The 23,618-nt window shown below is 57.1% G+C and overlaps 1 protein-coding gene across 3 annotated transcripts; it reads right to left on the bottom strand.

Annotated features, from left to right (window-relative positions):
- Window positions 1-10,849: 10,849 nt before the first annotated feature.
- Window positions 10,850-23,257, bottom strand: KLHL36 (kelch like family member 36). 3 transcript variants are annotated; one of them, XM_049622711.1, is made up of 5 exons: window positions 23,075-23,257; window positions 20,713-20,791; window positions 15,322-16,395; window positions 13,621-13,778; window positions 10,850-11,598 (listed from the first exon to the last, which is right to left on the bottom strand). In XM_049622711.1, the coding sequence occupies exons 2-5, from the start codon at window positions 20,773-20,775 to the stop codon at window positions 10,953-10,955; spliced, it is 1,941 nt and encodes a 646-aa protein (XP_049478668.1). In that variant the 5' UTR covers window positions 20,776-20,791; window positions 23,075-23,257; the 3' UTR covers window positions 10,850-10,952. The 3 variants fall into 3 exon arrangements, with proteins under 3 accessions (XP_049478668.1, XP_049478669.1, XP_049478670.1); XM_049622712.1 differs by lacking the exon at window positions 23,075-23,257 and adding an exon at window positions 22,877-23,016; XM_049622713.1 differs by lacking the exon at window positions 23,075-23,257 and adding an exon at window positions 22,687-22,750.
- Window positions 23,258-23,618: the final 361 nt, after the last annotated feature.

The raw sequence follows: 23,618 nt of genomic DNA, 5'->3' as shown, positions 1-23,618 counted from the left end.
ATAAATAAATAACAATCCAGTTTCTTTTGGGGCACCTGGGTGGCTCAGTCGGTTATGCATCCGACGTCAGCTCAGGTCGTGATCTCCCAGTTTGTGAGTTCGAGCCCCACGTTGGGCTCTGTGCTGACAGCTCAGAACTTGGAGCCTGCTTCAGATTCTGTGTCTCCCCCTCCCCCGCTCATGCTCTGTCTCTTTCTCTCTCTCTCTCTCTCTCTCAAAAATAAATGCACACTAAAGTTTTTTTTTTTTTTTTAAATCCAGTTTGTTCTAATTCTTTCCAATCATCAAGGCAATTCGAGCCCATGCGGTAAAGACAGTAAAGCAAAGTATAAAAAAGAAAAAAACCTCATTACTCTTTTTTTTTTTTTTTTTTAATTTTTTTTTTCAACGTTTTTTATTCATTTTTGGGACAGAGAGAGACAGAGCATGAACCGGGGAGGGGCAGAGAGAGAGGGAGACACAGAATCGGAAACAGGCTCCAGGCTCCGAGCCATCAGCCCAGAGCCCGACGCGGGGCTCGAACTCACAGACCGCGAGATCGTGACCTGGCTGAAGTCGGACGCCTAACCGACTGCGCCACCCAGGCGCCCCCTCATTACTCTTTAAAGACAAATGCGGTCGGTGCTTTGGTATATAACCTCCAAACCTTTAAAAAACAAACAAACATATTTTTAACATAATAGTGACAACTTCGTTTCGTTCAATGAGGCATATAAAACATCCAATACTGTGCCTGGCATGTAGCTACCACGTGGGAAATAAGAGTTACAGTGATTTTTATTGGATATTGGAATTGTGTGCTGGCATCTCCCATGCAACTATTTGTCCATTTTTTTAAAAAGGAAAAAAAAAACAGCTCCTCAACATTATTATTATTATTTTTTAATCTTTATTTTTGAGAGAGAGACAGAGTGCAAGAGGGGGAGGGGCAGAGAGAGAGGGAGACACAGAATGGGAAGCAGGCTCCGGACTCCGAGCCGTCAGCACACAGCCCGACGCGGGGCTCGAACCCACGAACCGTGAGATCATGACCTGAGCCGAAGTCGGACGCTCAACGGACGGAGCCCCCCAGGTGCCCCTACATACGTATTATTTCTAATTGTTCACTCTTAGGAACAGTAATGAACATCTTCAAGCTTCATGTACCTTCTATGTTTCGCGTTATCGCGTTGTATTATTGGTCGGGGTTTTCCAGAGAAAGAGAACCCAAAGGGTTCTCTCGATTGGAAGGAATTGGTTCGTGTGATTATGGAGGCTGGCCAGTCCTGAATCCGCAGGACAGGCTGGTGGGCTGGAGACCTGGGGGAGGGGCTGATGTTGCATTTCAAGCCCGAGGACAGTCTACTGGAGAATTCCCTCTTGCTCTAGGAAGGTCAGTCTTTGTTCTCTTAAGGCCTTCACCTGATTGGATGAAGCCCACCCACACAGTGGAGGGCGATCTGCTTTCCTCACTGTCCACCAATTTAAATGTTAATCACACCCGGGGCGCCTGGGTGGCTCTGACTTTGGCTCGGGTCATGATTTCACGGTTCATGGGTTCGAGCCCCGCGTCTGCTCTGTGCTGACAGCTCAGAGCCTGGAGCCCGCTTCGGGTTCTGTGTCTCCCTCTCTCTCTGCCCTTCCCCTGCTCAATCTCTCTCTCTCAAAAATAAATAAACATTAATTTTTTATTTTTTTTTAAATTTTTTTTTTCAACGTTTTTTATTTATTTTTGGGACAGAGAGAGACAGAGCATGAACGGGGGAGGGGCAGAGAGAGAGGGAGACACAGAATCGGAAACAGGCTCCAGGCTCCGAGCCATCAGCCCAGAGCCTGACGCGGGGCTCGAACTCACAGACCGCGAGATCGTGACCTGGCTGAAGTCGGACGCCCAACCGACTGCGCCACCCAGGCGCCCCAAACATTAATTTTTTAAAAACCCCCAGTAACCGCATCAAGCCACTAGCCTCCGTGGGGAATATATCTTACAAAGGCAGCTGACCGTCTCCCCTGATGTCTCTGTGGCACCTCTCTATGTGGCTGATGAAACGGTCGCCTGATCTTAGACTGTCAGAGGGGATGGGACACAGAAATCGTCCAACTTCCCATTTCCCAGAGGGGGACGTGCTGACACACGGCCTCTGGAGTCGTTGTCACTACTAACAGAGTAGCGAAGGGGGGTCAGGAGCAAACGAGCTTGGGGGATCCTGGTTTAAGCGAAGGTAGATGGGCGTCCTTGGTGGGACTTTTGGAGGCTGTAATACGCACGCGTGTACCCTGCTGTGACTCCCCAGGAGGCGGATCCTGTCTCGGGCATTTCCCAGGCCCCTCCTGACCAGAACTCCCTTAGGCGGCTGCGTAGGGGACGAGGGCTCTCTGCGGGGCGCCCCGCCCGACCCGAATCGTCTCCATCCGTCTCGTGTCACAGCCCAAGAAACGGAGACTTACGAGATGGGGTGCCTCGCCCCGGAGGCACGTGACACAGCCAAAGCGAGAATCCGCGTTCCTGCCCATCACGGAGACGTGGTCTAGGCCCCCGTTCTACCAACAGGAGCTGCTGAGCGAAGCCACCCCCTTGCTGGTCACGGTCACCCGATCTGTCGGAGACTCGCGGCCCAGAAAGGTCTGTGGCTGGAGATAGGACACAGACACCTCCAGAGGGTGGCGGTCCCCGACGGAGCACGGGCTACACTCGCCGGGAGGGCTTGTGACAATACACGTGGCTAGGCCTGATCCGGCAGGCCTGGGGTGGGGCCTGAGAATCTGCGTGCCTGGCGAGTTCCCTGTGATGGTGACGTCGCTGGTCCAGTGGACTATGGTTTGAGGACCAGTGCCCTGGGCGCCCCCCCCCCCCCCACAGAAGTGCTGCCCCACAGGCCTAGAACGAATGCTGCCTCTATTCTCATCGTTTATGTAATTACTTTCAGAGCGAGAGAGAGACAGACAGACAGTGTGAGTGGGGGAGGGGCCGAGAGTGGGAGACAGAGAATCCCAAGCAGGCTCCACAATGTCCGCGCAGAGCCCGACGCGTGGCTTGAACTCACGACACCGTGAGATCGTGACCTGAGCTGAAGTCACTTAACCGACTGAGCCACTCAGCCGCCCCCGTCCCCAGTTTTAAAACCCAGGTAGGGAGCTTTGTCTCCTGGCTCTCAACCTGTGGCCATCTGGGGGACCAAACCCGGAACTCGGAGAGTGGGCTGGATTATTGCTCTGATGCCTTAACCAACTCTATTGAGATGTAACTCACACAACATGCAATTCACCCCGTTGAAGTGTATTCGGCGACTTTTCGAGGTCACGGGGATGTGCGACCATAACCACGCTCGGTTTGCGGGCATTTTCATCGCCACCAAGAAGAAACATCGCCCCCCTCTCCCCGTCACCCCCACCCCAGCCCTAAGCAACGCTTCATCCACTTGCTGGCTCCGTAGATTTTCGCGTCTGGCTGTTGGCATGTTAAGTGGGATCCTGCAGCGCAAGCCCCCTGGGTCCCGCCTCTGTGACTCGCCACGGTGTTTACTGGTTTACCCATGACGCAGCCTGGATCACAGCTTCACTCCCGTTCAAGGCCATGTAATATTTCATGGACCAGTTAGAGTCCGTTTAGTTTGTCCGTTCGTCCGTGGTTGGGCTTTAGTTTCTGCAGAAAATGATTGCTTATCTGTTAAAATTCATGGGACTGTGCACACAGGGTACGTCTTACCGTCTGTTGATTTTTGGAAAAAGGACCCCGGCGGCTTCCACTTCCTGTCTCAGAACGGTGTTGGGCTGAGCCCAACAGTTCGGGCGTCTCCGCTCAGAGACCACCTTGCAGGAAAGGCTGGGCCGGCCCAGCTGAGGCCAGCCTCCCCTCTGGAGTGGCTGTGGAGTGAGGCCGGGCCACCAAGAGACACCCCCCCCCCCCCCCCCCAGGGAGCTTCGGGGAACCGTACAACCTCCCAGGTGCCCCGCCCCTCCCCTCGGAGCTGTAAGATACAAGTGGTTATTGTGAAACACCAGGAATACGTGTGGTTTGTTTCAGGGCCTTAGGTACCAGGGCAGACGTGGCGCCTCCCTGGGGGAGGGGGGTCTGTCAGGGACGCCTCCCCGGCCAGCAGCCAGCCCTGCCCACCCGCAGACGGCCGTCTCCCTCCTCCTACCTTCCCCAGCCCCCCATGTCCCTCCATTCCACCGCGGCCAAGGCTTTGCTCTGAAGACGGGGGATCAAGTCGCTTCCCTCCTGCGTCCGAGCCCCAGCTCCCGACCCTCACCGCGTCCCACCTCACTCAGAGCTTTCGCTCTTCCTCGCCCGCCATGCAGGAGACATGGGGACATAATCCACGCACATAAAAATCGACCCCTCTGAAGGGTACCGTTCGATGGGTTCCAGTACGTCCGTTCATGTGTCGCTAGCTGACCTGCATTTACTGGTCTGTGACTCCCCACCAGGGCTGGCACCTCGGGGGTGTGATCAGCACCGTGTCCCCAGCACCCCCCCCCCCCCCCCCCCCCCCCCAGCGGTGCCTGGCTGGCACAGTGCAGAAGCCTGGTGAACGCGTGTCACCCTCCTGAGCACAGAGTTGTCTGGGTCCACGGAGAAGGTGACCTCCAGGATTGAGGGCAAGTCCTTGAGACGATGGCACGGCCTCTGCTGACACGCGGTGAGGACCAGGCCTGTGCGGGGCTCTGAAGTGGTAGGCGTGCGTCCCCCACTCTGCCTTCCGCCCAGCCCCTTACGGACTTACCTGTGTCGTGCCTCCTGCCACCTGTGAGTCAGGGCGCATCTCAGAGCCTCTCTGGTTATCCCCTTAGGTCACATGCCTGCATCCTACGGGGACCTTTGGGAGGCACGATACCTCGCATGGAGGCTTTGAGTGGCGGTGGTCACTTAAACCAATTTTTTTTCATGTTTATTTTTGCAAGAGAGGGAGGGAGAGACAGAGACAGAGCATGGGCGGAGGAGGGACAGAGAGAGAGGGAGGCACAGAATCCAAAGCAGGCTCAGACGCTGAGCTGTCAGCACAGAGCGCGATGCGGGGCTCGAACTCGCGGACCGCGAGATTGTGACCTGAGCCGGAGCCGGACCCTCAACCGATGGAGCCCCCCAGGCGCCCCGATGCTTGTTATCATTTAAAGCCACTACCTGGGAGTGGTTTCTTACTCCGCTGCAGATAAAACTCCTTGTCATCCGCCTTTCTTCCCCGCCCCCCGGTCTCACGCCCGCTTCTTGTGGACCACCTCCCCAGATAAATCACCTGCCTCGCGTAAAGTTCTGGGTTCCAGAGAACCCAGGGCAAGACAAGCACCGAGCAGCTGGGCGGGTTAAGTAATTCACCTTCGGGAAGATGATGCGGCCCAAGCCTTGGTTTCCTTATCCGGGAGATGGAAAGAGCGCCATTTCTAACCCCAGATTCTTCTCAGGCTGAAGGAAGGGGTCCTGGCGAGCTTGGCATCTGCTGGCCTGGGGCCTGCCTGGGGCAGCTCATTGGCTCAGGGGCAAATTCTAGGCCAGGTTCCAGGTGTGATGGGCACGCGGGTACCTCCCACCGTCCTCCCGATGCCAAACTGCTAAAGGTACAGGGAAAAGGTGTTCCCAAGCGTGACTGGGCTTGTCTGATGGCGGCCTCGTGAAACCCCGGCGGGGCAGAGGGGCGACAGTCTTCTTCTCGGGCCCGTGGGACATACAGCAAACTCGGTTCTCACAGGAACGTTCTGCTCTTTTTCTGATAAAGACAACAAACTGCGGGGCGCCTGGGGGGCTCCGTCGGTTGAGCGTCCAAGTTCGCTCAGGTCATGATCTCGCGGTCTGTGAGTTCGAGCCCCGCGTCGGGCTCTGTGCTGACCGCTCGGAGCCTGGAGCCTGCTTCATGTTCTGGGTCTCCCTCTCCCTCTCTCTGTCTCTCAAAAATAAATAAACATTAAAAAAAAAAAAAGATAATAAATTGCTTGCCATAAGCTATGCTCCTTTCCCCTGGTTTCTGTTTTTCTTCTCTAATCAAATTACCCCCACTGACACAAACTTAAGCAAATAGCTTCATTTCAGGTCACAGGACTTCGTGGTGCAATCAAGGATCTGAATGAAATTCCTGGCAAAATATAGTAATTAGGAGCACAATGAGAGCAGCCTCAAAAGGTCCCAGCCCCCCACCGTCCTAAAGGGCAGTCTGGTTAATTTCCAAATTATATTTGGGCTTAACATGCAAGGGGCTCTTTTTCACCCGGGCAGAGAAAACAGGCCTGAAGATCATTACAATAACCACACAAGGCTGGGACTATAATTATAAAATAAACCATACCCTAGCAGGCAAATCATTTTAATGCGTTTTGAGAAGTGAATATTCTGGACGGAATCAAAAACAGAGGGGGGAAGAAAATCAACGCGCAGGAAATGAATTAAAAAGAGGTAAGACACAGAAAACCTCCGAGTGTCATAAAATCACAAATACAAAAGCAACGAATCAAAACACACACTCACACACACACATACAGTTACAGATTTTGAGAACATCAGTAGCCAGAACGTACCAGGGAATTACTTAACGGTCAAATATCTTACTGCTTTTCCGAGAGGGCGCTGGTGGTGATGACGGGCTTCAGTCGACCCCAAAGGATTTGGGTCTCCCTTCCAATCAATGCCAAGCGAACCTGTGACGATGACGTCGGGTCACTGAGTTCCTTTTCTCCAAGAAAATGGACACGGGAGGTTTATCCCCTCGGCCCCACTCTACCGCCGAACCTGTACATTCATTCACCTCTTTTAACCAAGGCAACCAAGACTTCTTGAGACCTCGACGCGCCCTCAGAAGCCACGGATTCTATTCGTGTTAAAAAAGAGAGGAAGGGACCTCCGAGCTGAGGGCGGTAATTCTGTCAAGAGCAGGATGGTTCGCTGTTACAGACTTCGCGTTGAAGTGTCTTTAAAAGAAGGGATGGACGGGAGTGGATGGGGGCCCCGGCGAGCAGTGACCCGTGTGAGACAGGTGACAGACGGACTGGACCGGTCCCCGGGGATGGTTTCACCTCTGTGCACGCCGCTGAGGTGTGCAGCTTCGGAAGAAATACAACGGTATCTTAAGGGAGTGAGGACGTCTTCTTGGCCGATCAGTGCCCTCTAGCTCAGCGGGGGGTGGGGCGGGGGGAGCTAAGGTGGTCACAGCCATGGGTATCAAAAAGTATCAAAACATTTCAAACAACTTGAAAAGCTGCCAGGCTGGCGGCGGTGCAGGGCCGGACCTTGGAGCTGCCCTGCGCTCCAGGGGTTTATGCTGGAGGCAGGACACCGCCCCCTCCCCTCCCCTTCCCTCCGGGGACACTCAGAATCCGTGGAGAGGCCAAGGATGAAGGGGCCCCTCCCGGGGGGAAGGAGGGGGGGGCAGCGGTCTGAGATTCTAGCCGAAAGCTCAGAGACACAGAAGGCCCGTGAGCTGCTCCTCAGGCAGGTGGTGGCCAAGCCACGCGCCACGAGGACCAGGATAATGGTGGAAGGTTGACAACTCTACAAGGGGGTGGGGGCGGGCGTCCCTCACTTCCCACGGTGCTGCGAGCCCCTGAAAGGTCGCCCTGGCTCAGGGGCCAGGGACTTTGAACCGCAGGTTAACTCGCTCGAGCAGAGTGGGGACCCCGGACCTCAGAGGACAGACTCCACTCCCTTTGGCATTTGGGTTTGCACCCCGAACTGAAGACCCCTTAGGGCTGGCTTCTGGGGTTTCTACTAAGTCGCCAAGAGGTCACCTTATCAGTAAGCAGCAAGGGGAGGGGCATTCATGATACAGATACACACGCACCGAGGTTTTCTGCTCAGATGGAGACCTACAAAGCCCCACCCGGGCGCCTTTCTAAAATGGGAAGATGTTAACGCTTAACATCTAACGTGAGAAGCACTGAGAGCCGCACGCACAAAACAAGTTGCTGAGACGACCTCCGTGTGTTCCGACGGCAGGAAGAACACGGTAAGTCACAGCGCTTTCCACGTTCCTTCCAATTCTGGTGTTACATTTAGGTCTTCAGCAAACAGGGTTCTGACGTCGGGAAAGGAGCAAACTCAAGATGTACGACTGTGAACTTAAAACTGTAGTTCTTTCAAAGTGAGAAAAAAACCAAAACACCAAAAATATACCAACCCCAAACCTGCACGGAAGCCCGCCACGCTCATTTCGAAACATCGCCAGAAATGACCCGGGTGCCCTCCGAGACGGAGAGCGGTGCGCCGGAGCCCAGTCTCTGTCGCTGCGCTGGGAAACCACACTCCCATGATTCTGCAGTTCTACCGGCCACCTGCAGGAGTACCTCCCCAAGCTCTGCCCATCCGGGGGGAAAAAGCATTTCCTCCCATTCTCGGCTGGACACGCACAGCAGAGTGACTTCTATCTTAACACCTCGGACAGCTGCCACGGGTCCCATCGCTGCGCGGTCTGGTGCCCGGACGCCGCTCCTCGGTCCCGAGACTCTTTTCCACTGACCCCTAAGAGAGGCTCCAAAACCTTTTGTGGCACAGGGAGACCACCCCCAATTAAGTGACGTTAGTTTACGAGAAGGAACTTCTCAACCTCACCTTTTTTTTTTTTTTTTTAATTTTTTTTTTTCAACGTTTTTTATTTATTTTTGGGACAGAGAGAGACAGAGCATGAACGGGGGAGGGGCAGAGAGAGAGGGAGACACAGAATCGGAAACAGGCTCCAGGCTCCGAGCTATCAGCCCAGAGCCCGACGCGGGGCTCGAACTCACGGACCGCGAGATCGTGACCTGGCTGAAGTCGGACGCTTAACCGACTGCGCCACCCAGGCGCCCCCCAACCTCACCTTTAAGAGAATGCTCCCAGTGCTAGTGATGTTAGATTCTAAGCCACGTAAATAACAAAGTGCCTTCAGAGCGGCAAGAGTGACGTCACGAAGCGTGAGGTGCGGGACACTGGACGTAATCCACAAGGCGCAAGAAAATCAGAAGAGTGACCAGTGCTGCGCCCTTATCCGGGGACATGCCCTGGTGGTCAAAAAGAAGAGAGCTGGCTTAAGCTAAAAACTGACGGTTCGCCTCTTCCCAAGGTCAAAGCCATCCTGCTGCCCAAAGCACACGTGGAATCTATGTTGATTTCCCTGGAGTCTGGTTGAACCACCAACCACCTCTCTGTTCACGAGTTAGGCTGAGCTGGGGAGAAAAGACCATGGGTTCCATGCCTTCTAAAGGGTCTTCACGTAATGAAATCTTTCCTGAAATAGGAAGGGGGTAGGCTATCCCAAAGTTGGGCAGAAGTTCTGCAAAACAAATGTTGTGGAGGGCTGTACGAGATAGAAGACACACACACACACACACACACACACACACACACACACACAAAGGGTTTCAGGCTCAGTGAAGTTCAGAAACGTGGGGTTGATGGAATGCTAAGTTAATGCAGGACTTCTCAGAGCCTTTAATACAGCAAAGTATTGTGGAGCTCCAAGAAGAGTATAGGGTTTTTGGTTTGATTGTTTGCATGCCTTGCAGAACCTGTCAACAAGCCTCTAGGGACTTCCACGTGCACAGAACTAGCTAAGTCAGCAGACCCCTCACCCCACTAACAACAGAGGGCCACGATTCGGGTACTGAAGCTTTCAACGCCCAAGCTGCTCAAAATCACAGTAATCCTTTCTGGGAAAGGAAAAGAAGTACAAAGGAGATAATTTTTCGTTTTAAAGGAAGTTAACTGAGAGTCATATTCTAATGTCAAGGTTAACAATAAATCTTGAGGTGTTCTCGTCTCTGCAATCTGATCTTTGTCAAGGCATAGATCACGAACGCCTCCCTTGGCTCATGATAAAAACCGAGCTCGCTCTTATCTCCCCAACGTCCTTGTGTCCACAACAGTCCAAGAGTCCCCAGCTCGCCTTCGAGGGCACAAACCGTTGGTGACACCTGCAGGAAATCTGCACAGGATGGTCACACATCTCAAGAGGAGGGGTTGAGCATGCATTGCCAGCTTATACAGACTGAAGCAGCCGGGCCTTCGGATTCTGACCTGCCGCTTATATGAGGGATCAGCCAGGGCCTGTTAAAACTTGCCCAGCAGCACAAAACGGCTGAGCAGCGGACTGCTGAGCTGGGGGGGGTGGCGGTGTGCAGAGGGGGGTACCTGACAGCCTCCTTTGGGAGCAACGTGTACTCGGCCGGCTCCCGGAGGGGCTCCCGAGGGCTTCTTGGTGCCGAGCCACAGAAAACAATGGTAAGTTCTAGGATGCCCACTCTTTCTTTCCTGAGAAAGGAACATAGATTTTGGGGGCTCAGTACATCACTAATGTAAGTTAACAGTGGGTTCAGGAAAAATAAAGCAAAAAGCACAAATTACAGAAAAATGTTTATAAAAGAGCTTCATGCTTTTTTTTTTTTTTTTTTTTTTTAAGTTTTTGGATTACCTAGACCCTTTCAGAATTCGGGAAGAGCTACCCATCAGGAAAAGAGAATTATTCAGAAACAAGAGTCACCTGATCAGGAAATCCCGGTGGGAACACCTCCCTGGTGAGAAGTCCCAGGTCCTGCCTGTCTAGGGAGCGTCACTCCGTCACCCACTCACCCTGTCGGGGTCTCTGTGTCCCCACTCACGACACGAGTGCACTTGGCCTTGCCTGCGGTTTGCCAGACGTGGCCAGTGCTCAGTCATTCCGGGAACTGGTTGAAATACAGTCTCCAGGCACCCCCTCTGCCCTCACTCCTGGTACTTTTACAACGGATACTTCTCAAGTGGGGCTCCGGAACCTGAATTTTGCACAAGTTCAGCCAAGTGGAGGGAGGTGCGGACTGGGGCGGGGGGGGCACCCTCGGGGATTCGTCGTGAGGGAGGAAGGGGCCCTGCACAGAGAGGAGGGTTGTGTCTCCTGCCTGGGCCCAGGTTTAATGACTCGAGCAAGATGATCCGTAAAATGATATAGAATATTTAATCGGTTACTGTGATATCATAGAAACACCAAGCATCATCAAAGTAAAAAAGGCTGCTAGGAGGTACGTGATGGGTCCGGACGCTACGGGGTCGTGGCTGGTCTACGGCCTCCGGCAGGGGGCGGCGGGGCCCGGGGCCCCTCGAGGCCCAGCGGGGAGGGCGGGGCGCGGGGGCGCTGGCCCCGGTCCTGGTGCCTCTTGCCCTTGCCCTTCTTCTTCTTGTCCTCCAGCCGCGGCTTCAGCGCGCACACGCAGGCAGACACGCCGGCGATGGCCTTGGGCAGGTCGGTGCCCCTGCTCCATGCGTCCTTGTCGCGGTCATAGACCTGCACGGTCTTGGAGAAGGCCGTGCTCTCCCAGCTGTAGCCGCCCAGGACGTAGATTCGGCCCTGCCACACGGCCACGCCCGACTCGCTGTTGGCGTGCAGCAGGGGGGCCACGCGGGTCCACTGGTTGCACTGCGGGCTGTAGGCCTCCACGCCCAGCACGTCGAAGCGCTCCATGGACTCGATGCTGTCGTCGCTGCCGCCGATGGAGTAGATGCTGTCGCCCAGGCTGCACATGCTGTGCCAGCCGCGCGCCGTGGTCATGGGCCGCCGCTCCTCCCACACGTCCGTCCGGTGGTCGTAGCACAGCAGGTTCTTGCGGTAGGGGCCGATCTGGTAGTCGTGCCCCCCCGAGATGTACACGAAGTCCTTGTAGATGGCGCCCGCGTGGCCGTAGGTGAACCTGCGGAGACGGACGGACGGACGGACGGAGACACAGAGGGGGCTCAGTGCCGCGCCGGGGCCCCGCGCTTTCCCTCTTCACCTGGGGGGGGGGGGAGGGGGCCGCGGGGCCCCGAGGGGATCACGGAGGGAGCGGGCGGCCCCCGCACGCTTTGCAGATGGCAGCTGTCACTGGACAGAAAGCGGCTGAGCCGGGCGGGCAAGTGCGCACATGGCTCGGCGGCCAGACCATCCGGCCTGTGCCCGAAGCCCATTTCCCCGTGTCAGGACGGGGATAATGACACGGCAGATGCCTCGCGTAAGAGCTAAAAACAATGGGACCGTGTGACTGAGGCACTCGTAGGTTCCCTTCAAATTATACAGCAAACGGGAACGAAACAAAGCACAGCCTCAACTCTGCAACATTCCAGAAAAGACTCCAGGGGCAGTGAAAAAAACCCTTAGGCCGTCGGGGCCCGGGGCTCGGGTGGGATGAATGTGGGGAGCACAGGAGGCTCACAGGACAGTGAAAACACTCTGTGTGACACGCGCGGGTGGAGGCGCGCCCCTGACATTTGTCCAAACCTACAGCACAGGCGACACAGCGAGCCTTCGCTTAGCGTGGGCCTCGGTGAGTGTCTTGTAGCCATTTGGGTGCGTCAGTTGTAACAAATGTAGCGCAGAGGAAATGAGCTCAGGGGAGAGAGTCTATGGGAACAATCTGTACCTTCTGCTCGATTTTCCGTACACCTAAAACTGCTCTAAAAAGTGCCGTGTGGGGGCGCCTTGGTGGATCCGTCAGTTAAGCGTCCAACCTCGGCTCGGAATGTGATCTCAGTTGGTGGGTTCGAGCCCCGCGTCGGGCTCTGTGCTGACAGCTCAGCACACGCACTAACGATTACAGCATCACGGGCTATGTTTACTCCAACCTCGGACCCCTAAGGCCCATTTAGAAAGAAAAAAATCAGGTTTGTTTTAGCGTTTAGGTACGTGAATCACTCCAGCTGGCCCACAGTGATGGCCGCAGGGGCTCTTATCACTATCGTTGAGCCTCACTCCTCCATCTGTAAAATGGGATGATTAAAAAAAAAAAAAAAAGGTATCTAAACCTAAGGAGATCACAGGTCTTGGTCTGACGGTGACGGGGTGGGTATTTACAGTTAAGGTTCACTGTCATCCTGGTTTGGATGACAGATTACATGGGCGCCTACCCCCACCCCACCAGGTCCCTGGGTATCAAGGGACTCATCATATCAAGCACTTGGCCCAGAGGTGACACACGGTCATCCCAATTGCCAAAGGCACTGCTCCACCGGCTTCTTACAACCTCCACAGGAAGGTGGTAGTAACTGGGGACTGGAGGACGGTGGGATTCACCATCAAACGCTCACACCGCTCACCCGTCTAGCTCCTGGGGACGCACCCAAGACCGCCGGACGCGTTCCACAGCAAGACTGGTTCGGAACGCGTGCCGTGCCTGCACGCTCAGCCACGGGGAACTGCTAACGTTAAGTGGCAGGCACCTTCTGCTAAACCCGTCAGGGTGACAGGGGCTCCCTGAGTGCACGCCGGCACGCGGGGCAACCGAGGAGGAGGAGCTCCGAGCCCTGGGACACCCCAGGGAGCCCCCGGACGCTGGATGATGTGGACCGGCGGGGGGAAGGCTCCTTGGGAACATCTCGCTCCCAACAGCCCTATTCTGTCACCTCGAGGACCAACCCAGGTCCACGCTCAGGGACGTTTCTCGGGAAAGCCCTCGCTATCTGAACCTAACACTCTCTCCCTGAAGCTCCAGGAGTGAACAGACTTGGAAACTGAGGGACGACTGTCTTGGCGGCAGAGGGGACATTGCACTTGGATGGTCTGTCCCCTGACTTGTTACCACCACGCCCTCTGCCCCCACAGTCTACCCAGAGTTATCTACAAGCCAGGAGATTTTTCCTGAAATTAGAGGCCAAGACGAGGTGGACAACCGGAGCCCCAGAGTAGAGCCTGCCTGAGGACTCTGCCCCCCCCCCCCAACCCCGCCCCGGCCCCCAGTCACCTCGGCAAGCCGGCCACGTAGGACCAGGAGTCGGTCTTGGGGCTGTAAGTCTCCACTGAAGAAAGAGCTCCGTTCTCGTTCCGGCCACCGACGGCCACCAGCATGTCTTCGATGGAGGCCAGGTAGAAGTCCACACGGCGCTGGTTCATGGAGGCCACCTGTGGAGGCGGGACACCTGTACCTTCCCTTCCCCACGCTCGGGACAACGTCAGCATCGAGCACTCGGCTCCCAAATGCGTGCTGTGGAACGCACAGCCCAGGAGGGTCAGGCAGTGGCCAAGCGCGTCTGGGGAAGGGAGTCACCCTTGACGAAAGAGGGGCTCTTCGGACAGGACTTCTCAAGAGCTCCCGGAACCCTTGAGACCTTGTCCCCCGAGAAGGGGACAGAGAACACAGTCCCCCAGCCGGCCTGGGCAGCGGCTGACCTTGTGGACTCGAATTCTGCAGAGCATACGGTTCAGAATGACCGGTTTAGTGGTTTCCTGGAACAAAAACTCATCTCTCCTCTTGCTCCTCCCACACCAGACACTTTTAGAATTAATGCTGATTGCTATCGTGTTGACAGACAGAAAGGGGCAATCAGTGGGAAATTAAAAAGCAGAAGACTCAACTTTTTCTTTTTTTTAAATAATCCAAGTAGAACACAGTCCCAAAGGAGACCGCACCTGCAGGCTGCCCCTGCTACGGAGCTCTCGAGGACGGGCTCCAAACAGGGGGCCTCTTTCGAGGGGCAGGACCTACACGCTGCAGGGTGGTTTGCAGACTTTCGAGAATAAAACAGAAAGGTCACCGGAGCCCATTCCGAGTTTCGCGCTCAGATAAAATCACCGAGTTAAGCAAAAGCGCGGAGGCACGGGCAGAAAGGCAGACCGGTTTCTGAGGGTCGTGATCTGGGGAGGTGTTTGTGGGAGGAGAGGACTGCCTTCTCTGTGCCAGGGGCTTGCCAACCCCCACCGGCCCCAGCCCCTGACCTCTGGATGTCCACGCCCCCCCCTACCGACCCCGTTTCCGGAGGCGGAAGCTGGGAATCTGGAGGGCGAGGAAGCAGTCTGAAATCCCCAGCAGCGACTCGGCGCAGCTGGGGTGTGAACTCGGGCCTGACACCGAGACCCAGCCTTGGCCACGGCTGCCACCAGGCGGGAGCCTCCGTGGCCTCCTCAAACGAGCTCCAAACCTTTCCCGAAGGGGGAGCTCTGGGGCGACTCTGGGGGAACACCGTCCGAACCCTGGGTCCAACCTCTAGGCCGGCACCATCCAGCATGGCAGCCACCAGCCTCGGGCGGGCATTTACACTCAGACAGACGTCAGTTAGTTTAAGTGAAATACAACCCCAAATTCAGTCCTTGGGTCCCACTGGTCGCATTCTGAGCGCTCAGTCACCACACGTGGCTGGTGGCCGGGGTATCAGCACAGGCACAGAACCTCTGTGTCGCCCGCAGAAAGTTCTATTGGAGGGCCCCGCGCGGGACAATGACTACGACTGCGCCTGCGCCGCAGCGGCGGCTCGGCCCTCCCCCGCCCCTCCCCCGCCCCGGGCAGGGCGCGGGCTCGGGGCCGGGCGCGCCCCTGTGTCCTCACGCCGCCTCGGTCAGAACAGAGGCGGGACGGGGGCCGAGGCCCGAGAGCAAGGGGGGCAGTCAAGGCTAGGTTAAGAGAGCAAAAGTCCTCAAGAGTAAAGAAATAATCTGGCTTTAATCTCACCTTGATCCACTGTTTACAGCGGGGGTCATACCTATAAAGAAGATTGGACGCCGCATCCCCTCCGTTGTCCCGGGAGAAGCTGCCGCCGGCAATGAAGATGAACCCCCCCAGCACGGCGACGCAGTGGTGGCTCCGCCGGGCCGGCAGGGGCGTCTCCTTGACCCACTGCTCGCTCTTGGCGTCCAGGTAGCAGGTGTCATCGCTGAGCTCCAGACACCGCTCGGAGACCTCGCCGCCCACGAACAGGAGGCGCTCCTCGTTGGTGCGGAGCGCCGTGCGCTTGGTCTGCATGACCGGCTGGGCCGCCAGGCTGTTGTGGTAGCGCACCGCCTCCTCGATGAAGCCCTCGCAGTTGGCCTCCCGCGGCAGCAGCGAGCACACGGCCGGCTTGACGCGGTGCAGCAGGTCGTTCTTGGGGATGAGCGGGAAGTGGATGTTCTCCAGCACCTGGTAGGCGTGGGCCTCGCGCTCCGGCTGCTGCGTCAGCCACTGCAGGGCGGCCTGCAGCAGGTCGTGCTCGCACTCCCGCTGCACCTGGCTGCTGCTCAGGTAGACGCACAGCTTCTGCATGGAGACGTTCTGCAGGAAGTCGGGCGTGAAGGACAGCGTGCCGAAGTGGCTCAGGATGAAGCCGTCGATGAAGGCGTCGAGCCGCTTGAGGCTGTAGATGGAGGCCAGCTCCTGCAGGTACAGGTAGTTGTCCTCGCTCACCTCCTGCTCCAGGTACTCGCAGCAGAAGTCCACCACCGTCCAGATCTGCAGCAGGTGCGCCGTCTCCAGGATGTAGTCGATGTTGCCGCCGTCCAGCGCCAGCTCCCCGCCGTACAGGAAGTCCACCACGGCCTTGAGCCCGATGTACGAGGCGCCCACGAGCTCCACCTCCTTCTGGAAGGCCTCGCGCATGCCGATGGTGAACATGGAGTTGAAGTAGTCGCTGCACACGGCCAGCAGGTTGCGGTGGGCCGGCACGCGCTGCTCGTCCGCCACCAGGACGATGTCGCAGAAGAGGCCGCGGAGACGCTGCTCGTTCAGCCGCTGCAGCACCGTGGTCGAGTGGTCGGCCCAGTGGTACACCTGCGGCCGAGAGCGCGTGCGCGCGCGTCAGGGCTCGGCCGGCAGCCCCGCCCCCCGGCCCCGCCCCCGCCCCCCCTCCCCCCTGCAGGGTCCCGGGGTCAACCCCGGGCCTCACCACCCGCACTTAACTAAACGAGAGCGATTCGGTGCACACCCTGTAGGGTTCCTTCTTTCTTTTCAAATGCCAGCTCCTAAAGGGGCGCCCGGCTGGCTCAGTCGCCGAGCAGGACACTCTTGACCTCGGGGTGTGGCTTTGAGCCCTACAGCGGGGGCAGAGATCACTTACCAAACAATGTGGCCTAGCAAAGGCAATTTCTAAAAACTTACCGTTCTCCTTTCCTTCCTACCTACCGTCTTTCTTTATAAATACAATCCCTAAAAACGTAATCTCTCTTCCTCTTTCGTCTTTCCTTTTTTTTTTCTTTCTAAACACAGTTCCTCAAAGTTGTATTTTTTCTCTCCCTGCCCCCTTTCTTTCTTACTGTGGGTCCGGAGCAGATAGGTTTAAAAATGGCCGTCCCGTAGGGGCAGCCCAGTTGCTCAGGTATAGCCTGTAAACACGGACAGAAGCTGGGTTTGAATCCCAGGTCTGCTACATACTAGCTGTGTGATCTTGAGAAAGCCCTGAGAAGCCTCTGAGCCCCCTTTTCCTGGTCTCACAAGTGCGGAGGAGGGCGTTTACCGCTCGGCATGGGACGTTAAGAGGACGGGGCGCCGTTCCAGGAGACCCAGGGTTCCCACGGAGGCCTCCCACCAAGGAAGACTGCTCGCTCCGTGTTGTAGAAAATGCTTAGCGCCCAGCCATGCGAGGGGCTCCCACTTCTATCGATGGGTCCAGGGATGGGGCGGGTCCCAGAGACTCCGCGATGCATCCCGACTAAAGTGCTCTGGGGAAAAAGTGCAGGAGCGTGGCCTCTTCCCCAGGGCGGGGCTTATACGAATCTCGCACTGTGCGCTGGGTATGTGCTGTCTCATTCGAGGCTCACGATGACCCTCCTCCAAGGGAAGGTCTGTAATCATGCCCATTTCCCAGATGAGGAGAAACTGAGGTTCAGAGACTAGGAAACTTGCCCAAAGTCCCACCGTGGCTGAGAGGCAGGGCTGGGATTTGCGGCTAGGTCTGATTCCGGAGCCCGAACGTTTAATCACCACACGGCACCGGAATCAACAAATCAGTTCACGTGAACAACGAAAATGGGTCAATTCAAGCAATCCAGGTGAGGGAGACGTTTGCGGAGTGCTGTCTGCCTGCCACGTGCTTTGGAGGGTACGAGGCCACGTCAGACCCAGGCAGCAGCGTCTCCATCCTTGGAAGGCCAATCAGGCTCCGGGGGCTCGGGATCCACACACCGCCCGGTTTATTTACATCAGAAACACGACGAAATTTAGTACAGGGAGGCACAGGCCGTCCAGGCACATGGGTGACGTAGCTGGTCTATTTGAGGGTGTCGGCAGACAGGGCTGGCCGGGCACCGAGCCTCAAAGGGGAGGTGGTGCGGCCGAGGGCTCAGCAGGTGTGAGCAGCTGTGGGGGGGGGGACCGCCAGGTCCCCGCAGGCCACTTTGCAACCTGTGTCCTGCCGTGGTGTCATCGCCTTCTTCCCTTCCTCCCAACACACCCGTGACGGGGGTAATAACTGTTTCCCCGCGGTCCCTCCTCACCCGGCCACTCCCAACACCCACCGCTCCCTCTAGGTTACAGGTGCGGGCAACGTTCTCGGACTTGTGACGTGGACGCCTAACAGGTACTGCCCGAAGCTGCCTTCCCATCCAAGTGCGGAGAGCCAGGCTGTGTTGTTCTCACATCACAGGACGGTTTCTTGGAGGTTCCATACGTGGATCTCCCTGCCTATTCTGGTTACCGGCAGAGAGAGCCCGGCTGGCCCGGTCTGGGCTGCAACACACCCCGGCTCGGGGCCCCTCTCGGGTGCGGACTCGAGGAAGGAAGCGTCCAAGCACCACACCGGCAGCCCCTCTCGTGACCGCGAAGGCTCAAAGCCCCCGGAAGCGAGGGGCGTCAGGTGGGCTGTGTGCCCCCCGCCCCAGGCCCCCGGTTGTCTGTAAGCTGGTGGGGATGTGGGGCCAGCACACTTCAATGGGTGCACACAGGACCCCCAGCTGCGGCGTAAAAAGAAAAACCAGCCCCCTGGAGGGGGTGGGGGATGGGGACAGCCCCAGATGACAGCTGCGGAGAGGACCATCTGCTCCAGTGAGCCAGGGCAGGGAAAAGGGCAGCCACTGTTTCTAAAACTGGGTCTCCATGCTAAGTAGGCACGCTTCATTCTTCACCTGGGTCTCAGTGACAACCCGTTTCTGGATATTTCAGTGCAGCGGCAGAGGTGAAGACTTTCAAAAGAAAAAAAAAACCCAAAACCAAAAAACACCAAACACGACCTCCCGGTTTCAAAGGGACCTCAGCAACAGAGTCACAGCGTTTCCTAAAACCTAGAAGCTTCGACCCCCACACTCTTCGATGGTGCTAACTCTTACTCGTTCATTTATTCCCTATTTTAGTGCCTCTACCCGCGGCAAGGCGACGTGAGAGAAGAAACACAGGCCCTCAGCAGCCAACCCTAGCCAGAATGCAGCACGTACGGAGTGTTTTACATGCAAACGGGATTCATCATCAGAACGGATCAACACATTTCAGAGCAGATGAACCAGCAGCGGCCGTCACACAATGGAAGACTCCATCGCGCCCGGAAGGTGAACAGCCTACCGCTCACAGGCAGCAACAGGGCCAGACCTCAGAGGCGTAGGAACCGGCGAAAGGAGCCTTACTCGCATTGAGTTCAAGGGCAGACAACACTCCAGTCGCGGAAGCTGGCGACTGGGACTGGAGGGTCTGGTAATCTCTGCTGTAATCTGGGGGCTGGCTACCTGGGTGTGTTTGACGTCTAGAAAATCCAGGCTACACTTACCCTCCGGGCCCTCTTTAAGTACAGTGAGTCAGAAACACGGATACCATGTAACCACGGGATAGATTCCGACAGAAACGAACCCGGAACGCGCCTTTCGGGGACAAAGATTTCCAGCACTATCACCACGCTCAGAAAGCCGTACTGTCTCTGCAGCCAGGCTCTGAAACAAAGCCTCTTTGAGACAGCCGCGAGACCTTTCTGGGTTTTCGCGGCAGATAAAGCCGGGCTTGGCAAGAGCCTTCTCGGTAACTCAGATGGAAATAAGAGCCCGTTTCTCCGGAGAACCCACCTCTCCTGAAAATTCTACCTCGTTTTCCTTCTATGCACATCTGCAGAACCTCTGTTTTGCCCTCAAATCTACACGCTGCTCACAGGTCCCTTTATCTAAAGTGGTTACCTCCGTCTTTTTTCAGTCTTCTTTTGACATATTTTTTCCTAACGGCGCCCGTGAGATTCTAACGCCACACATATCCTGTGTATCTGTACGTGAACTGTATGTATAGCTGTAATCTCTGATTGCAAAAAAGAGAATTCTTTTTATACCCTCCCCTCTCCCAAGAACCAATTGTGGGGGCAATATTGGCTCCAGTGAAAATGCACGAGCTGAGGTAACCAGAACATTTAAATCTCCAAAAGGGCCACTTTTAAAGAAAAGTGGTGATAAAAAAAATTTTTTTTAAAAATAATATTTTTTTTTTAAAGAAAAAAAAGAGGTGTTACTGATATTTATAGAGGAACAGGTGTGAACGGAGACTGGCCTGAAAATTGGTCCCCCGATCCTTATTTATAGTAGCCTCGGGTCTGCTGAAAGTATAGATTCCCAGGTCCTGCTCTCAGATTGTAAGTCAGCAGGTCTGGGGTGGGGCCCGGCATATGCATTCTGAATTGGATACGTTCCCCCCTGCCAGGGTGATCCTGATGTGGCCAGCATGACACAGGTTGGTAGGCTGGCCATAGGGAACCCACCCTCACTCGCTCCTAGGGTCCCAGAAAGGCAGACTGGGGGAAAGACTCCAGGCCCTTAATACCCAGGTACGCAACACGTGACCCCGACCGCTAGGTCAGGTGCTGGCTTGTCAATGGACGTGTCCTTGGAGTTTTGGGGCCCCCAAGTGGGGACACACATCCCATGGCTTTTTCCTTCTGTCCCATCCACATCTTTGAGTTGAGGCAAAGAACAAGCGAGTCAAGGTGCATCTCTAACGTCCCTCACGCTCCTGCTCTGAGTTTCGGATGTTTTCTACCCCGTGCCCGAGCTACCTGTCTACTCATTGTTAAGGAGGCTAACACCACCACCGGGAACAGAAAATCTGTCTGGCCTTTAGGACTGATCTCATCAGAAAAATACCACACTTCGTAGGCAACTTGCACAGGGTGGCGAGCGGCCATTCACAGACCTTTGAAGATTCGCTGATCTTGTACGGCCGTGACACTCGCGTCTGCCGGCTTCCCTCCATCATAGAAGAGATCCCAGCCCTAGGACAAGAACAGGGATTTTTGAGTGTGCAGTAATAAACCCCAGGTCATTCAGTAATCGCAGGCTGCTGGCAGATATCGAGGACGACGAGGGTGAAACCAGTTACACGGAGGAAAGACGGAGAGAAGACAGTACAGAAATGAGAACTCTTACGCTGAGTTGAAAAACTCAGGTGATCAGAATCAGACAGTAGACTTAACGTTGTTCCTTTAGTCACTAAAATCTGACAGTATCCTGTCTTTTACAGCCCACCTCCTACAAATACCTGCCTTCTGATGCTTGATCTCAACTAGGCCTTCGGCTAGATCAAGATATAGTGACCGCAGACCCCGGCTAAGGGATTTACCTGGGCTGTCTCGTGTAAGCCCCGCAACTACTCGGCCAGGCTAATGTCACATCCCATTTTACAGATGAGGACGCTGAGCTCCAGTCACCAAGCTCGTAAACGGCTGGGAAACAAACCCGGGTCCGTCCGGCCCCCAAAAGTGGCCAGACATGGGCCCTTCACCGCAAAGCTCTGCTGGACGTGGCCCAGTCTGTGAGAACAGCTTAACTTTTGAAAGATCATGACGAAGGCAGGGCTGTGACCCAGTGATGACTGCCACGTATAAAACACGTTCACGGTCTCGACACAGGTACTTTTCCTTTAAGTGCCTTCCTGTGTCTTCACGGATTTAATCCCCGGAAAAACCCCGTGAGTCCAAGGCTACTGCCCAGCATCACACAGCCAGGAAGGAGCTGCGGGGTTGGGCCTCCCACCCAGGGGGGCCTCCTTGCTCTCAACCCCAAGCTACCCTGCCTGGCCATTCAAAACAGAAAAATAGAAATGGACTCACGGGAAAAAAATTGCCCACAGGCAGGAAACCTCTACTAAGGCCTAGGCCCTGCCTGGACCACCCAGTATAAAACCAAACGCTCACGTTCACCTCCAGACGTCGTAATCACGTCTCCGGGATGGGCGGGTGAATCAGACACCTTAAAGTTTCTTCCAGCCAAGTAACTCACTAACAATAGCACAGAGGTAGGCTTTAGGGGATCTGGAGGGCATGGGGGCACCGAGAAGGGACTTAAGCAAGTCACACCCTGGGCTTAACGAGGAATTTCTTCCCCTTGCTAAGTTGCTACCTACTGAACCAACAGCCTAGGCTAATAAAGAAAAATGTCACAAAATGTAAGCACAGTGTCAAGATAATGGGGGACATACATTCGGGCACAATCCATCCTGTCCAGCTCCCTGGGGAAGGAAAGGACAGCTAGATTTCCCCTGACAAACTAGCAACTTTGTGACAAAGGCCAGCTGTCCCCACCCCCCTGTCCCCTTTGACTGCCCCTGGGCTGCTGGGGGGTTCATGAGGGAAAGGAAGGAAATCAATATTCAGCCGGGCCTGCTGGATGTTCTACCTTCACCCTCTGAGACTCTGACGCTCAGGTGGTGGAGGGGGCTGTCCAAGGTCACACCCGAGAAAGCAGCAGGTCCCTCTCTCCACAACCCTCCCCCGCACCTCTCCCTCTCCCCCCCCCCCCCCCGCAACCAGCCAGAGCTCAGGTTTGCTCTCAGCGCTCAAAGCGTTCTTTTCTAGGCCAAGATTTCTTAAGAGAGTTCCCCTTGGTGGAGGCTCCCTTTTGTCTCGGGGCAAGCGGTTTGGGGCCAATGTGTACAGGAGCGCTGGGTGTCAGCCGCCTCGCGTGCTTTAAGGGGTCAAGGCCATCCGCACGGGCAGCGGCGATCCCCAGTTCCGCGTTACAAGATCTCTTAGTAAACATGGGACCAGAGGCCACGTCCGGACGGAGGGTCCCCAGGGAGCCTGCTCTCCGAGCTGCCTCCGGGTTTCTACCCTGAACCTGCCGGACCTCGGCGATCGGGACATGGCCTCGGACACCCGCCGCTACTCACCAGCCCCGGGTCTCGAGGGCTGGGTCTCGGGGCCGCCACGGTCGCTGGCTCGCACCCACACCCCCCCCACACACCCCCGCCGGCGGAACTGGCGGCCCAACGGCCGCCGGGCCAGCTCGAGCGGGCGGCGAGCAGGCGGAGTCGGGACGCGGCCGGGCCGGCGCCCGCGGCGGGACGCGGGGACACTCACCTGGGCCGCGCAGGCCGCACCTGTCTCACCTGCGGCGGCGGCCGCTGCCCCTCCGTGTTCCCCTTCCCGCCGCGCCCCCCCCCCCAGCACCGCGGGACGCCGGGAGGGGGAGGGGGCGGCGCGGCCGGGGGTCGCCGCTCGCGGGGCGGGGGCCCTCCCCACTCCCCGGATCCCCCGACGGCGCGCGCGGAGGCCCACCTGGAGGGCGCGCTACGGGAGCGGCGCGGGGACCCCCGGCGGCGGCGGGACCGGACGGGCGCGGCGGCGGGGCCGGGTCGCCGGAGCCCCGGGACCGGCCGGCTGCGCAGCCATGGCTCCGCCAGGAAGTGCGAGGCCGAGGGCGGAGGCGGCGCGCGCGGCCAATGGCGGCGGCCACGAGGAGGTGGGCTCAGGCGGCGCCGAGGCGGGGCCTGCGCCGGGGAGGGAGGAGGGCGCGCGCGGCCGGGGGAGGGAGGGAGGCGCGCGAGGCGGGAGGGGCGGGGGGAGGCGCGCGCGGCAGGAGGGGGGCGGTGAAGGGAGGCGCGCGCGGCCGGGGGCGGGAGGCGGTGGTGCGCGCGGCCGGGGGAAGAGGGGACGGTGCGCGCGGCCGGGGGAGGGAGGCCGTGGTGCGCGCGGCCGGGGGAGTTGGGGGCGGTGCGCGCGGCCGGAGGAGGTGGAGCGGTGAGCGCGGCCGCGGGAGGGGGCGGGGCCGGAGCGCCCACCCTCGGCCGCAGCCCCACCCCCGCCACCGGACTCGCCCCCG

This window comes from Panthera uncia (genome assembly GCF_023721935.1).
Source record: "Panthera uncia isolate 11264 chromosome E2 unlocalized genomic scaffold, Puncia_PCG_1.0 HiC_scaffold_20, whole genome shotgun sequence".
NCBI lineage: Eukaryota > Metazoa > Chordata > Mammalia > Carnivora > Felidae > Panthera > Panthera uncia.
Note: the sequence above shows the minus strand (reverse complement) of the source record. Positions and strands in the feature narration are given on the sequence as shown.

Bases quoted from the DNA above. Each gene is read 5' to 3' on its own strand.
- KLHL36 (XM_049622711.1), bottom strand. From the start codon at position 20,775: ATGATGGAGGGAAGCCGGCAGACGCGAGTGTCACGGCCGTACAAGATC. The intron at 16,396-20,712 runs GTCTGTGAATGG...TCTCGGCCGCAG, and splicing joins AGATCAGCGAATCTTCAAAG to GTGTACCACTGGGCCGACCA. The intron at 11,599-13,620 runs GTGACTGGGGGC...CCGTCTCCGCAG, and splicing joins TACGTGGCCGGCTTGCCGAG to GTTCACCTACGGCCACGCGG.